This window comes from Empidonax traillii, unplaced genomic scaffold, assembly GCF_003031625.1.
Source record: "Empidonax traillii isolate 1590-97213 ecotype Southwest subspecies unplaced genomic scaffold, ASM303162v1 scaffold32:size1966603, whole genome shotgun sequence".
NCBI lineage: Eukaryota > Metazoa > Chordata > Aves > Passeriformes > Tyrannidae > Empidonax > Empidonax traillii.
The window spans coordinates 303,155-319,651 of NW_020955225.1; the positions used below are offsets into that span (position 1 = coordinate 303,155).

Sequence of the window (16,497 nt, forward strand, 5' to 3'; positions counted from 1 at the left end):
ATACTTAAAAAACCTTTCCAAGTGGCTTTATAAGAAAAAAATATCTATTTGTGTGAGGAAGAATAGGTTTAAGCTTAGCACTGTGAAGCCTCCAGAGCATCCAGAACCCCAACCAGACCCTGCACTGTGCAGGAGGATCCACCAGAGAGCCCAGCTCTGCAGAGACACCTGTCAAGTGCAGACAACAGTGTTCTTACCTTCTTTAATGTTAGTCTGCTCTGCAGAATCCCCAAGGATGGCAGCCAGTGAAGTGCCCAGATGGAACTCAAAACTTACCTCGTATTCCTCCCAAACACCACAAAATCACTTCATCTGCTGCAGAAAATACTGCTGGAAATGCTGCTGCTAACACTGCTGCAGAAAATCCAGGCTGGATGTTGGGGTGTCACAACAGCCCCCACCACTTGGCAGTGCCCATCCACGGGCAGAGAAAATGTTATTTATCAACTGCAAATCTCAGAGCACCAACTGTTTCATCACCTCTCACCAAATCTGACCCCCAGCACCCAGCACACCCCATGTGCCCACAAAGGAGGGAACCAGCAGGATTTACATTTGTTTTCTTTACCTTCTATTGCTTCCCACTTACTACTCAAGTATTATCCTTGGCCTGGCACCATTAAACCTCCCTGATGGTCTTTGCCTCAAAGATTAATGAGTGTAGAGCACACCATAAAAAGACTCATTTAATTAAACTGGGACATGCTACAAAGTTTAGAACTTTGTAGCCTACAAATATGCATAATTCAAGCTGTAAAAAGGTAAATTAAGAACATGGACAATCTGGTCACTGTATATATACTGAATTTACAAGTTAAGGACAGCAAGGAAATACTGTCAGAAACAGGGCCATGCTTACTGAGTTTTGGGACAGGCACCCAACTCACTGCTTTTACTTTTAAACTGTCCTACAAAAGACCATTTATGCAACTAATATATTACAACTGCTTAGAGAAATGCCACGGAGAAAGAAATCCATGGAATTCATTGTCCCCACTAAAGACATTACACGGAGTCCAAAATTCAGCAGTTATTTCGCACTTTATAACCACAAAGAAAGCTCGTGTTCATATCTGTGGTAAGAGACTGAAAAGTGAAGTGCTGCCTAATTATTTCATTTACAAGCAGTACCACAGAATAAAACTGGGTAAGAGATTCTGCTCACTCAAATTCAGTGTTCCAAATCCCAATTATCTTCAAGGAGGACAATATTTCAAACTTCAGATGGGAGTTTTCTGAGGTCCTTGCTGATTTATTTTTGTCTATTTATTTTTTCTTTCTCAAAGGAAATGAATTAAGACTTTACTGAAAAAATGGTAATAACTAAAAGGCCCCATGTTTAGTGCATGTAGTAGCATTTTTCCCATTCACTGGACCGTGGGCAATGGAACTGAAAGCTAATGTCAAGTTAGAGGAACTTTATTTTTAATTTAATAGCACAGTCAAAAGCACTTTACTACAGAAACTTATGACTTTCATTATGTCTATAAATAGGCAACTTACTGAATTATCCCACCGATCGTTAATGCCATTAGCATTAAGTCCTAATTAAACAATGAAGCGATATGCATTACAGTCTGCCACCAAACATGCATAATCAGAAAAAGATTTCAAAAAATAATGTTACCTTATTTTTATTAAGCTGTAAACAAAGAGTTTGTGTTGACTGGTGAAACCTTATTTGAGAAATAGGGAAAATGTCAGAGACGGGAAAAGGGACTTGAATAACAGAACATCTGCTATCCCAGTCACTTTATAATAGTTATATTTGATTTTTTCCTCAGAAAATCACTGGCACCTCTGCTCAAGTATCATTAACACTGTTCATCTTCTTTCTCAAATACATTTACTTTTATGAACTCTCGAAAGGCTTGAGAAAATACCTGTCACCATTTTGCATCTTTTTACTACGACGTTAAAGGGAAATGACTCAACCACGTTCATTGAGGAAAGAAGTGCCAGAACCAAAAAATACACCTGTTTCTCTGGAGTCCCAACTTGATCCATCACCCACTGCTGGTGTTATGCCTCATGGGAGTCCTCCTCTGTTGTTGTTTTTCATGAAAGCCGCCTTTTCTGCCTTAAAAATGTCTGATGTGATTTTGAAAAAGGTGTATCCCTTGTTATGTATTATTTCTTCATTTAAATATGGAGCAGGGAAATATCTCATGACTTAGCTAATGAGTTGCTGTAAGAATCCCACAGTGGATTCTCTCTGAATAATCTACAGAGTAAAAGTGAGTCACTGAAGGTATTAGCAAGGGCTTACACAAATTTTTGCACAGGAGTAAAGGCTGAATTCACTGGATAATTTATTCCCAACAAAAGACTCAGCCATGACTTGCAGTGACTTTCATGCTACGGAAAAGTTCCCAGAGCGGGAAGTGTTTGGTTCCATCGGGCTGACAGCTGCTCTCTCATCATGATTAAATGGCTTTCCTTGGGTGAGCTCCAGAAATATGCTCGGGTTTGAAGCAGAAGAGATGCAGAATTCCACACTGGCCATTATGCACAGAGTCTGAACCAGCCCAGGAATGTTTGGGGTTTTTTAAATTTTGGTTTTGAAGAGAAGACTCTCCTATCCTTTCCCAGCCTCAAGTTCCCAGTGATTAAAAAGCGGTTCCTCACTCTGGACATTCAGCTCAGGTACAACAGAGCAGCTCACCAGCAACCACCAAACTGGTTTCATGGCTTGTGAACGGGTCCTGAGGTGCCAACGAGCTGCAGTCTAGCACAGTGTTATCCAGGAGTTTTATCCTTACCAACCTCACAGCTCCAGGATCCAGACAACGATCATTTCCAGCACAGAAGCGTTTCTCAGCCCAGCTTCATGCTTAGACCAAAAGAAAAGGAATGAGAGCTCATGGAAATAGGATCCCTGAAGGCGGAGCAGAAAAAAGCCCCTATAAAAGCCAAGGCCACATTTGCTTGACACCAGTGGTGATGGCTGTCAGGCACTAACACCTCAGAAGATAAGCCTCCTGTCTGAAGGGACAAATGGAGTGTCCATAGGCTTTGGCATGGCCCAAACTATACAGAAAGCAGGAACAGCACTAAAACCTTCTCTAGACACCCAAAGATACTATGAATTATGGGGTGGCACTTCAGAAGGAAGTATGAGATCCTGAAAATCTGTACCTAAAAATGTGGGTGTTCTGAGACTTCCTAAATTGTTTAGTCAAACACACCTGGGCCTGATGTTCCCTCAGGCAGGTACCCTCCACCTCTTTTGTCAATGTATGCAAGCAGGGAAAATATATTGTCTGCTGGAATTGTGACAGGAAGAGTATTTTCTGTTAAAGTCCCCTCTAATCAGAACTCCCATGCAGGCAACAACTGTATCTTCCTGATACTTCACTGTCAACTTTCCAAATCTCAGATGCCGCAGAGATTTACAACATTCCTGCTGGGCTCCCCAGCCAGATTCGGAAGAACCATTCACTCTTACAAACAGGAGCTGGCAGCCTGTAAATAAACATAATGGTGGAATTGCTAATAAGCTCTATTTCCACCGAGAGTAATTCTGCTGCTAGAGATGAGGCTGACAACATGAATTCCACATGGCTGACCATCTCCTACCATTCACCTCTGCATCTCAAACTATCCCTCTATGGGAACTTTGCATCACATCAACTGAGTTCTTCAAATCATACACCTAAGTTAAGATTTCCATCTGAGTATTGAAGCAATTAAACTGGGTTGCAATAAATGAATGTTTTATATCAGTGTCTCAAACTTCCAGTGACACAACTACTTCTACATCTTACCAAAGATACTTGGCATTACTACTTATCCAAGGCATTCAGACAACTGCCTTGCCATCACACCTCTCCCATATATTTCTGACAGTTTTGGTAATGCAGGTAATTCTAACGTTTGGACATTCTATAGGGGTTGATTTCTGCAAAAGTTTAAACGCTAAACTTTCATGAGTTAATGATTTTGTTGTAAGATATAAACACACAAAGTTATTAACACTCTTTTCAGAAAAATTGTTTGGAATGGTACATGCACAGAGAAATAAGTTCCACCATGTGATCTCAGCAAGCTGCTCCCCTCATTAGAAAATAAGCAACTGCATTAATGGCAGTTACAAAATCCTCAGAAAAAATAAGAAAGGACACAAAGAGCAGACAACATACCAGAATCTGCAGAGATTATGAACAATTAATGGCTGAAGAGAACACTCATTATGGCAGAAAAGCCAGGGGAGATCTCTGGAGAAGTTCAGGGTAGTTCCAAACATGAGAAATTTTACTTCTAAGAGGATGAGTTGCTACTGATGTGAAACTGTCAGGTAAGTAAAACCCAAAGATGAACTGCAGAGGATTATATAAAATATCTACAGCAGGAACTGACTGAGCAACAACACACACAATGCAGAATGGATAAACAACCTACAGATAAACAATAACACTCTTATTTGTACTGCCAAGGTACAAATACACTTGTGAGTGCTGAGGAAATGAATTTTACCCTTTCTCCAGAAGAGGTTATGAACTGTAAGTGACCCAGTCTCTTACTGTGTGAAAGCAGCGCGTTAATACTTCTGACTTGTCATTAATCAATACATTACTGGCAAATTATTCTTGAAATTAAGCTGTTTCAACTCACATTGCTGATGCAAAAAGATTTGGAGGGGACAGAGAGGAGCCTAAAACACAATGAGATCATGCAACCTCCGGAGTGTGGAAAGGGAAACTGGTCCCAGCTATGTTAAGAGAAATGTTAGGGGAACTCTGACGAGACTCACAGTCTACAGAAAATACAAAACACAATGTAAAGGATAAACCCCTGCAAATTCCCCAAATCCTCTTCAGAGCACTCCAGTTGAACAGCACACGCTCCTTCACATTCCCACACGGGGGCTGGCAGTGCCTGGATGTTTCTGAATCAGCAAGTCCAACACGAAGGTATTTTTTCCAGGGGTCAATTTTCCCATTGATGCAAGGAGGATTTACACATGCAAGTCCCATTAACATTAATAGGAGTTACCCACATAAATCCCCCTGCAATGAGAGGAGAGAGGACCCCATAGTCTGCAAGCATCTAAGTTCTAATGATTACCTGTCAAATGGCCCTGAGCATCATCATCACCAGAAAAAGCAGACCAAGCAGCTTCATGGCTGAAAACCCTTCCAAAGGAACAGTAACTAACTGAGTCCTACTGATAAGGCAACACAACAGCAGAGAGGAAAATGGCACAAAATGGGCTGTTTGATTATTAAGGGTTAATCCAATTAACCAACTTAAAAAGGAAGTACTCATTAAGGAAGGAATTCAAACATATCAAAGCACTCCTTAGAAAAAAAAAGGTGTGAATATTGTATGAGCTCCAAGGTGCTTGAAGGATAATACAGCTACTTGTTTAAAAATTCAATTAACCTTATCTTTCTTTAACTTGATTTATTAATAATCCTACAGATAAATTGCCAGTTTTTAAAAAGTCATGTTATCTTTTGAATACACGGTGTATGACGAGCCTTAAAAACGACTTCACATCAGCCTAACCCTCACTTTGTGTGCTTAAAGAAGGAACAAAATGCAGGTCAGAGCATGATTTCTGTAAAATACAAGAGTCTTATCCACTGCTACTGTGAGTGAGCTATTGGGTACTCAAGTACCATAGGAAAAACATTTGCTGTTTCCATTCACCCCATGAGAGAGACATGAAAACAGTTTTTAAGCAATCAATGTAGTGTAAAGTCACAGCCCACAACTTGTAGATCATTCCATCAGATCTGAAATGAAATCTGCAATATTTCCAACTTGGCATCACGTGGACACGAAGCACCAAGATACAACTCTGTGTAAATTTGCTGACTTTGGATAAAGCTGCTGTCACACATGTAAACTTCAGTCTCACTGCAGATCCTGAAAGCAGACAGCTGAATTACCAGGAAATCCCAGCTAACAGAAGAACTGCTTTTCTCTGAAAACAAATGAAAAGGAAACACAGAACAATGCACTTGAAAGCAAACCTTTAATTTTCATCAAACAACTTCCTTGTAAACACAGAAGATGAGAAATCCTATGATCCCTATTTCTGAGAGACAAACAAGGACTAGTCCTGCGCTTGGTTCTTTTACAGATCTGTGGATGTTAACGACAATCACCACACACTCATGCCTTCCAATACACAGAGGAATCACAGCTAAATGCAGAGGCAGCCTGTTGATTACTAGATATAAATAACTGCTCAATCACAAGCATCCAAAGATTACAGTTATTTAACACTGGAGACATTTCAGCCAGCAATTTTCTGAGGACTTTGGGATTCAGGTACAAACACACAGAGCTATCCTGGAAACAAAGGATGCAAACATTAATAACCCGGGTTCTGAAATCAGCTGGACAGGGTATATGATGCAGGACAAAGTGAAGGTTACAGTTATGCTGTAAAAAAATAAATAAATAACCTTTCTGGGCTGGAGCCCCTTTGAAGGCAGGCACGGGCACCAGGGAACTGTACAGACCTGGCTGTGGCACGTCCAGGCAGTGCTGGATAGTCCTCACTCCATGGCATCTTTTATTTACTTACAGTATTTGAGCACTGCTGGAACTGTATCACGTTCAGGTAGAAGTTTAAACCCCAACTCATCAAAACTCACTGACCTACTGGGTGCACGTTTTAAGGTAAATCTTTAAGTACACGATAAATATTTTTTATCCTCCGATTTCAAGCATTGCTCAGAAGAAGTGCAAGTTTAATATGGTCATTTACAAGAGCTTTCTCGTTTTTGTATTTTTCTCATACAAACTAGGTTTATAAATACTTCAATACATTTCACTGTATAAATGCTTCACGGTTCATCATTACAAAATGCATAGTTTACAGCTATCACACTAATTTTAATTCTATTATTTGGGATCAATACAAACCTTTGGAATCATCTGTTGAAACTTCTCTCCCCCCCCACAAATCCCCTAAACTGATGGATCATCTAAACTTCTCAGACCCCATATTTTAAAACATTAACTACTGGCTTCCTAAAGGCCCAAACACTGCAGCAAATCCAGGGAAACCAACAACAGGTATGCCCCATTTATGACTTGGAATTTTCTTGGGAAATCTGGCTTTAGGTTTATATTGCGCTATTTTCCTGACTGGAGTAAATTAATTCACTAATGAAAATGTGTGATCTATTAGATCTTATCAAAAAAACCCCTGAATGTAAAATTGTTCCATGTGAGGAGCATCTTTTGGACTATATCTGCTTCTAAATTATGGCATTGGTTTCAAAGCTATACAAGAAAGCCACTCCAGAACTGTCACTTCAAGTTCCATTCATAAGAGCACTGTGAAGGACAGGCTGTGAGCCTCCCCCTCACTGGTTTAATCAGCACAGATCCAAGGATTTTTAGCAGAATTACATCTCACTGATAAGAAACTTGCACTTTTTTCCTTTTGCTTAGTTTTGACTTGTTGCCTGTTTAGAGGATGTGAGGATTCCTTCAAGAAATGTAAAATAAACCCAATTTTTCCCGATAAATCCTATTTTAGCACTTCAAATTTGTTCTAGATTTTTTGTTTAGCTACAAACCCTGCTGGATCTGCTGGACCTATGAATGTCTCACTATCAATGAAACTACTTAACAAAGATGATTGAAGCTGAGGGGAGTAAGGCCATAGCAAATCCCACGGCTCTGGGGGTTTTAAACCTCTTTTTCTTACCCTTCCTCCCTTATGTTCTAGTTTGGGTCAACCTTCTCACCTACTCAGAGAACACTCATTCATTCACTCATTCATTCTTCCTTTGTAACAGCAGCAGCTTCTCCACCACTGCTCTCCTCAGCTGGGGGTTCAGGTTTTGTCTCTGTTGAATTACTCAATCCAGACCCTTCTGGCTCAATCTCATCTTCATCATAAATAATATCTTCTGGATTGGGTGGTGGTGGGCAAAATTCCTCTGTTGGAAACATTTCTTTGAAAATAGTCTCAGCCTATTCAGGAAAAAAAAAAAGAAAAAGAATAAGGTAAACTTTCCCTTGAACTGTAACACCTTGAGGCAATACTGCACAGATATTCAAGATTAACCTCCATCCTTTCAAATCAATAGTGATTTAATACTTTGACAGTATTGTAAACACATGGGAAATCCATTCCTTCTTGCAGTCCTCGAGAAAGAAAAAGCAATTTATCTTTTTTACATTGTTCTACTGGGGAAGTCATAGCATGAGGTTTTGGGAAAAGTGCTGGTCACTCTACTTGTACTGAGAACAAGGAAGGGGATTTTTTGCAAGCAAAATTATCTTTTTACCTATGAAAGTATCTCATGCTGCAGTCAAATGCAGAGCATGGGAAAGATCTTGCCTCTTCCCAGAGACAGGGATCCATCTCACAGAACAAGCAAACCCAAGAAATTGTTTATCTGTACAATCCATATCATATCTGTACAGTTTTCCTTCTTAAATTTAAAAATTGCCAAAAAATTTCCATTTCTGTTTTTCTGAACAGCTCAAAGGTGGCTCCACTGACAACTATTCTCAGCCAGTAGAGAGAAAGCAGACAAACACTGAATAACTCTGAAATCCTTCCAGATTAAAAAACCCAACCTAAACAGGTTAAAGGACAAATATTGGCCTGACAGTTTTAGTGCATCCTCTCATGAACATGAGGATGCCTCAGAAATCTGAGATACTTCAGGGAACACAAGACTTTAGAACATAGTAATTCATGTCAGGTTGTAGCAGTGAAAAACTGGAAGCCAGATGCTTCCCTGGATCCACACATACAGGATCTGAAGGAATCCTAGTTGGCATTTTCATTTCGTTTAGCCTGTCCTCAGGGTAAGGAAATGCAAATATCAACATTAATTCAGTATCACACTTGAAATTTAACAGTCAATTGTAACACAACAAGAATAGAGTAATTTGTATACTGAGGTGTAGATGGATGGTTGCCCATAAAAAGTTGTGGTGTCTTGCCTTCTAAATAATGGGCCATCAGTGCAATCAAACAGCACAACAAAGAGAAGTTAGTAATGCTAATGGTAATGAACATATGACTTTGAACATTCCCCTAAATTCCTTCAGAGACACAACTACACCATCAGTTTTTAACACAGTGAAAGAAAGGCAAAGAAAAGGTAAACCGAGGCAGGAATTAATCTACCACATTAGTAATTATGCTGGGGTTTTCCCCAATAGGTTTCTGGTTTGTGATTATGTCCTGTAAAAATTAAACTTCTTTATGATCCTTCCAACTTGAACTAGGATTGTGTGACTTTTGACCTGTACTGGGCCCTCTCTTTACCTTTCAAGTGAAAGATGGTGGTTGTTTCCCAATCTTTCCAGATACCTGGCTGTATAATTTTGGAGAGTTATCATCTATATTTCTGCATAAAGCAGAATAACCCAGACTTAAGTCTTTAAAATATTAAAGTCCTGCAACCAAAAAACTGATGTGCCCAACCTGTTTGACAGCACAGTCGTTTCCCAAAGCAGAGTCCGGCCCAGAACAGACATAAACATTTGGGGGTAAGCCAGAATAGGAGTTTTTCTCAACTCCTGAAGAATCTCTCATGTTGAAGTAGACTGCCCAGAGGACTCGAGGTTTCTCCAGTTCTTCATTTTCAGTCTCTGAAAAAGAAAAAAAGGGTTTGCAGCAATCAGCATTCTTGTGTGATGAGGTAAATATGTAATCTAGCATACTACAAGTCAAATTCTTAACATGGAATTACTGTAATCAAGTATTTTTTTCTTTAAAAAGACAGTTATTTTTACTTTCCACTTTTTCCTGAGATTCTCTTCCATCACACTTTTTCTTTCCAACCATAGGTATGTAAATTCTACTTGCTCTGCACACACTATGCCATGCCAGAATCAGTGATCACCTGCGAGCCTCCTCCTGAGGAGCTTGGTCTAAATTTAACACCTTTCCACTTCACATTATCTGCTTTATTGTGGATAAACTCCAAGAGCACAGGAGGGGCTGAACAAGCCCTCTCTGGGCAGAGCCAACTCGAAGGCATTGCATTCCCTGTGCAAAGACATTTTCTGATGTTTAATTTTTTCCTCCCCTCCCATTTAATAGTTTATCTCTGTATAGGAACTCTTCCTCCTTGTGTGCATTCAGACTGAGAGTGTTTGAGACAACCTAAGATTAACTGATGCTCGTGGTTTAAATAAAAGATCCACAAATAATACATCATCCCCAAGTTAATTGAAGAATAGAAAGAATTCTGATAAAGAAGTACCAAACCCCAGATATTCTGGATTTGAAGTGTGTGACATGCAGTGTGGAGAAGCTCTAAACTGTGGAAGTGCAGCTAAATGAAAATAAATGACTCATTTGTATTTACCTCCAATTACTGAGGACTTACACTGTCCTGCAGTACCCATCAGGAATACAAAATGATCCTGAATTACATTTTCCTGGTTCATAATCTGCACCTTCCTGCAGTTACTCTGCACATTCCTAAAATCCCTCTGTGCACACAGGCAGAAAAGCCTCTGGGAAGGTGAAGGTCACTTCTGAACAGACCAGAATGCAATGGAGGAATACACAACACAGATTCTCAGCTTAATAGATACTATTTGTTTGGCATATTTGCTGTCCTCTTTTTGGTGTTTTACCTCCTCTAAAATAAATGAAGCTTGTAAAAGACCTTGTGAGATTTAGTTCTTTCCAAGAAAGAAACTTCTAGATAACAACAGCATTCAAAACAGTATTTTAAAGCAGTTGAATTAGGAAAAAAAAGAGATAAATCTATGCTATTCCTTCAGTATCTTTTTATAACTGTCAAATAGTTAAAAAAAAATAGGTGTTACCCATACTGAACAGTTTGAAATATAAATTAAATTCATCAGCCTGTGAAAGGCTGAGCCTTAATACAGGGCAAGATGCTCTTTAATATATTTAAAAGTTCACATTGCTCATAAAAGTTACTTCTTCCTCATTTAGGCAGGAAAATGAATGGAGTCCTCTTCTCCAGGTGACTTTGCCTCTTTGACCTGCCATGGCCCAGTGCTCACTTTATCTGGTGATTCATTTTCAATAACTCCAACAGTATTTGTTCTGACATTTTAATTAAAATACGACCACTACCTCATCCTGATGATAAAAAGGCCTATGTGTCAGGGAAAACTAGCTTTTCAGTGCCTCAGTGCACCTGAGGACCCCTATGATCACAGTTTCTCCAGAAGAATTTCAGGCAGGTTCTAAACAATATATCATTTCAAAACTGGATCACTTTAAACATTAAGATTAATGCTCCCCCTCCCCAAATGATTAAAAGACACTAAACTGCCAGCTGATCTTCTCTTCACCCAGTCTTTGAAACACGTGGCACTGCCTTGAAAATTTAACATATAAGTTAAATACTAGAGGTTGGAAATCAGCAGGCTTTAAGTTAACAAACAGCAACATGAGAAGTGTTTGCAACACTCCAGTCCAAAAAAGTTACCTGGACCATTACCTGTACTCTACATCTTGAAGGCAAACCAATTATAAATATTATAAAATATTTCCACATCATAGTAACTTGTATTTATAGCAGCATAAACACTGTCACTGACAGCTGAGCATTGTTTCCTCACAGAACTATAATTTACTCTCCTGAAGCACAAACACTATATTTAAAAATGCTTTGCCAGGCTTAGACACAGCAACATCTATATGCACACTACCTATTCTGTGAGCATTACCAAAAATAGGATTAAAGACAAGATCTCAGGATTAAATTTCAAAAGCTTGTGTGAAATCAGCCCAAAGTATCTCAGGGACAATTCCTAGGCAGCACCTGCTTTGTCAACAGCTGCTTTGCTCTGGGGCTGTGAAATTGTCCATCTCAAGGCCAAAGTTCATGAAAGCAGCTGGCAAGGTCTCCTTGAATTTAGAGCCAAATAATTCATTACTGAAAATTCCTGGAAATCTGTCCTTCTGGTAACAATGTGTAACAACTTTGTGCTTCCACTGCTTCAAGCAGAATCCAGAGAATTTCACCACAACCAGCAAATAAAGAAACACTTGAAGGCAACAAAAGGCTGAGCACCAGTCTGAGAGTAACAGCAGGAAAAAGAAAACTAAGCAGCTTCCAGCACTGAGCACGTGTGGCAGCTGGAGGAGAAAGGCAGATCATGAACTTTTGGGGGTTTGATAACTATTGTTAGGGATACCCAGGTGACAGAAATCACTAAAACAGGACAGTGTGGAAAAAAACAGCTTCACAAATATTCCATTTCACTGCTGCATCCCTGAAAGATGCGCTGAGAAGCAAATATGTTTCATGGTAAAAAGAAAGTGTGAAAATTAAAAAGGTCTCAGACACTTACAGCCTCTGGATACTGAAGTTAAATCACAGCTGAAGAAGACTTGGAACATCAGATACAACAAACCCAACATCTGTATAATCAATCTCACTCTCAAGATAAATCCCTTTACTTTGAAATGCTGATCCTCAAGAGCAGCTCACCATATGCTGCCTCTGATGACAGGTTCAGATGCTCAGTAACAGATATTTTATTTACAAGAGTAAATTATTTTTATGTAAAATAATATCTTAATACTTCATTTATTTACTTTTACCTTTTTCTGCATTGACATTGAATAACTTCTGTACAACAGGCTCTAAATCTTCCCTTGCAGTTTGAGTTGATGGACAGGTTAAATGGACTAAATCTGTTAAAAGAGAACATAAACTAATTACAATTACCAATACACAGATAGATAAATAACATTTACAATTTTTAAAAGGCACAGCAGGCTTTTAGAAATCACAGTTCATCATATAAATCATTTTCTTCAACCCAGGGAAGTGTTGTATTGTGGAAATACAGTGTATGTACAGCACACTGTATACAGTGCAGCTGTATTATTCGTGAAAATTCAGTTTTGCTTGAATAATGTGGATTTGATATTTAGATTTCTTGCTAATGTATTCGTTTCCATGAAAATAAAGTTGCTAAACTATTCCTTTACTTGTTATGCTTTGAAAGCTTACAAAATTATGGATTCCTTAAATAAGATACTCACTTGATACAGCTCCTGACCTCTTTTCTGTTCCCCTGGTTTCTGTTCAGATACAGAACCAGCTGCTCTGCTGGATTTTACACTCATTCAGGTATTTAAAAGCCTCATCTTAAAACTTTTCATAAAACCACCTTAACAGACCCATTTGCTACTTGAAAACTCCTCAGTACAGAAGTATCCCCCAGAGAATCATGAAGGAATTTAACATAACTCTGTACAAAGTTTGAACTGAATAATTTTTTTTCTTCATTAATGTAAATTTCTGATCCACTTCACAGCAGTGCAGAGCTGGGGTATTATTTTAACTCTATCTAGCATTTTTCTCTTTTCCCTCTGAAGCCTGGCTGTTTTTGTTGTCATTATTTTCCAGTACATCAGACAGATATTGAATAGGTTTCCTGCCCAGTCTGACACTGGCTCCATGAGGACCAGAAATTTAACCCTTCATGCTCCTCTTCCTTTAGGTTGCACACAAACAGATTATATTCAAACATCAATATTCATTTTTTATTCAACACAAACCAAAACTTCTGCCTAAAAGGAATATGTACTAAAAAAACTACAAGGAAACTGGTGGTGATAATGAAAGTGTCTCTGTACCCTTAACTAGATGTTTACAATCTCAAACAACGGGATAAAATCTATTTTTCCCCTCAAAACCAGCCAGCTATAAATCACTTAAGTTCACATCGTTTACTTTCTGTAAAATCTTTTTTATTATCCTTAAGGTTACGGCTGTGAGTCCCAGTCATCAGTATGTATTTTGATTATATTTGATTTACTCAGGTATAACTGCATTAGTTACAGTGGTTGCCAACATTTGTCTTCAAGTAATTCTTGCAGCCAGAAGAACGATGAGTTCAGTTCATGATTTCATCATTACAGTCTCCAGTTTTAGGGCAAGTGAAGGAGTTTGGTTCCACTCAACTGGCAATACAGATGATGTGCCTGTCATTGATGCAGTGTGATCAAAGAGTGGATGTATTTGTATACTTATCTTAAATAATTGTTCCAAGGAGAAATCAGTCAGGTTAAAACCCATTTACAGATAATGATGTAAAAGTTTTTTAAAAGATAATGAAATATGTCTCATAACTGGAACTCAGCTATGCCTAATACAGAACTTTATTATTTCAATACATGAAGACAAATTTCATTAAGGGAGGCAGTGCCTTCTCTTCTAAAATGAAAGGAACTTATGGAGAAAAGTAAATAGCTGAAACCTTAATATTTCAGCAACATAAAAAGCCTCATGAAACCAATAATTTATATCTGTTGAACATCAATTCTTGAGTTTCACATCCTGCTATATATATTTTGTGAACCTTTAAATAAAGAAAGCGCAGCTATTTAAGGAATAATTATTAACAATATGCCTTATGGCATTAAGTTCTTAATTATAGGCTTATAATTTTTTTTTTATTATTATTTAAGTAGGAAATATAACTTTGAATGACTTCATCATTTAGTTCACTCTTCTTTCATATGCAAAGAAATGAGTTCAAGTCTAGGTAACAGTAAAATAAATTGGTTATTATGACAGTTACTTATTTTTTTGTTAAACAGCATTAGGTCACCTCCAATTCTATTTATCTTCCACAAGTGTCCCAAATGGGCCATCTACTTTACAGAACAGAGCAGAAGAATTTAGAAAGAAAAATAAATACCCAGTAAGACCATTTTGTTGCTCATTTATTTCCAGTTCACATAAAATACCAACAACTGAGTCCTAAAGCTCTGTACACAGAAAACTGTTAATGCAAATACTGGGCTGGCCCTTCTGGTAAGGTGATCTCTCCTATTTTTAGAATTCCAGAATCTAATGCGGCAACAAAGTTCTGAAAAGACAGCAGATAAAAAGCTCCCACTGCACCACTTTCAGTTTTGCTGCAGGGACCATTCACTCACAGGCGTCCTTCATGCAGGTCATGGTGGAGGAGCACAGCTCGATGACACAAACGGCTGGTTTGCCCCTTTCCACGGGAGGCACCGTCAGGATGGACACCTGGGAAGCACAAGAGCTTGTGGTAAAGGCTGGGAATCTTGGAGGAGGCACCGGCACAGCTCTCAGTCAGAGAATAACTGCAGGCACTGAGACAATTTGGGTTTCTGGAAACCAAAGGATTTAAGGAAGGATCTGACAGTGAACAGTAAGAACTTCCAACAGTAAGAGAATGGGGAAGAAAAAGGAACTTGGAATGAAGTTTAGACAAGTTAAATAATTTACAGTTAATAGAATACTAAGATAAGGTAACAAAGCAATCAAAAAGCAAGCAAAATAAACTACCTTAAAGACAGTAGCTTAGAAACTCTATTATTTATAGTGGGATTTTATTATTTTATTTTTATATTAAATATAGTGCAATCTTCCAAACATGAAAACCCAAGTAACTGAGCTAAACTAAACTAAAATTTATAATACTTTTATAGACTAAAACAAATCAAACAATTACTAGTAATTCTGGATTCAAGCAGAAACAAAAGCATGAATTAATTTCTCCCACAATTAAATATTAGTGCATAAAATACAAAAAGTCAAGTGATACAAAATTGGTGTGTACCTGCTGCTCTGGGTCTGTGTTTAGCACAGACTGATCTGTAATGAGTACTGCTCTGGAGATCTGCCTACAATTAAATAAAAGAATTATGTAAAAATAATTACATAAAAAATATGATTATGTAAAAATAAAACACGTAAATAATAGCAATGTGGAATCCTAGTTTCGGAAATACCAAGGCTACTTCACCATATAGTCTTTATTAATGTGATTCTTAGTGGGATATTTTGCCTGTTGCTGAAGTAGGAACACATTTGGAACATTAGTACAGTATTTTCTGCACTGCACTCGCTACTGCAGCCTTGTTAATAATATCTGCACTGTTTTGAAGGCAAAGGCAGATCTGTCCAGCTGTTCATACCTGTAACACACATTGGTGCATGTGCTCTCTGACAGGTAACTGTCTTCCACAATAAAATAGTTGGCACTTATTCTTTGTCCAAAATGATCCACAATAGCTTTGCACCTGTTAAAAAAAACAAACAAACAACAACCAAACCATAATAAGAAATTTCAATATAGGGTAAAAAATGCATGCATACGAAGATTTACTGTATAAATAAATAAGGCAAATTAGCTTTACTTAACTTTTTCTTCAGGTATGACAATTACCTTTTAAATGAAATTCTTCTGAATGACTTTATCAATGTTTCAGTCAATTTAACATACAGGACTCAAACCAGTCAATTTTACATATATTCCTGTAGTCAAATTCAACAGGTACCTTGAAAACAGTAACTAAAAGAAGTGTAACAGTGTTTTAACAGATAGCATTCTCAGGGTTTCAAATTCTATTCAACATGTGCTTCACTTGCAACTTTATAGGTTTTCCCTCACTATTAATTTCAGTGATTTCATTCTCAAGCTCTCATTTGAATACTGCAAATAAACAAGGAAGTTGGAGCTGCTGCAGTTCATTTCTAATTATAGCCTTTCTTATTGTTTATGGAACAATTTTCCTGCCAC

The 16,497-nt window shown here is 38.1% G+C and overlaps 1 protein-coding gene across 2 annotated transcripts in view; it reads right to left on the reverse strand.

Moving 5' to 3' along the window:
• Nucleotides 1-1,412: 1,412 nt before the first annotated feature.
• The window catches only part of CHM (CHM, Rab escort protein 1), a 52,001-nt gene continuing 36,916 nt past the window's right edge, over nucleotides 1,413-16,497 (reverse strand). The window contains exons 10-16 of one of the 2 annotated variants that reach the window (XM_027911463.1): nucleotides 15,893-15,997; nucleotides 15,535-15,598; nucleotides 14,882-14,978; nucleotides 12,530-12,622; nucleotides 9,416-9,582; nucleotides 7,768-7,944; nucleotides 1,413-5,157 (exon numbers count right to left, since the gene is read on the reverse strand). In XM_027911463.1, coding sequence (XP_027767264.1) covers nucleotides 5,071-5,157; nucleotides 7,768-7,944; nucleotides 9,416-9,582; nucleotides 12,530-12,622; nucleotides 14,882-14,978; nucleotides 15,535-15,598; nucleotides 15,893-15,997 — 790 coding nt within the window. In that variant the 3' untranslated portion in view covers nucleotides 1,413-5,070. Of the gene's footprint in view, nucleotides 5,158-5,964; nucleotides 7,945-9,415; nucleotides 9,583-12,529; nucleotides 12,623-14,881; nucleotides 14,979-15,534; nucleotides 15,599-15,892; nucleotides 15,998-16,497 lie in introns of those variants that run through there. The other variant, XM_027911462.1, reaches the window with a different exon arrangement.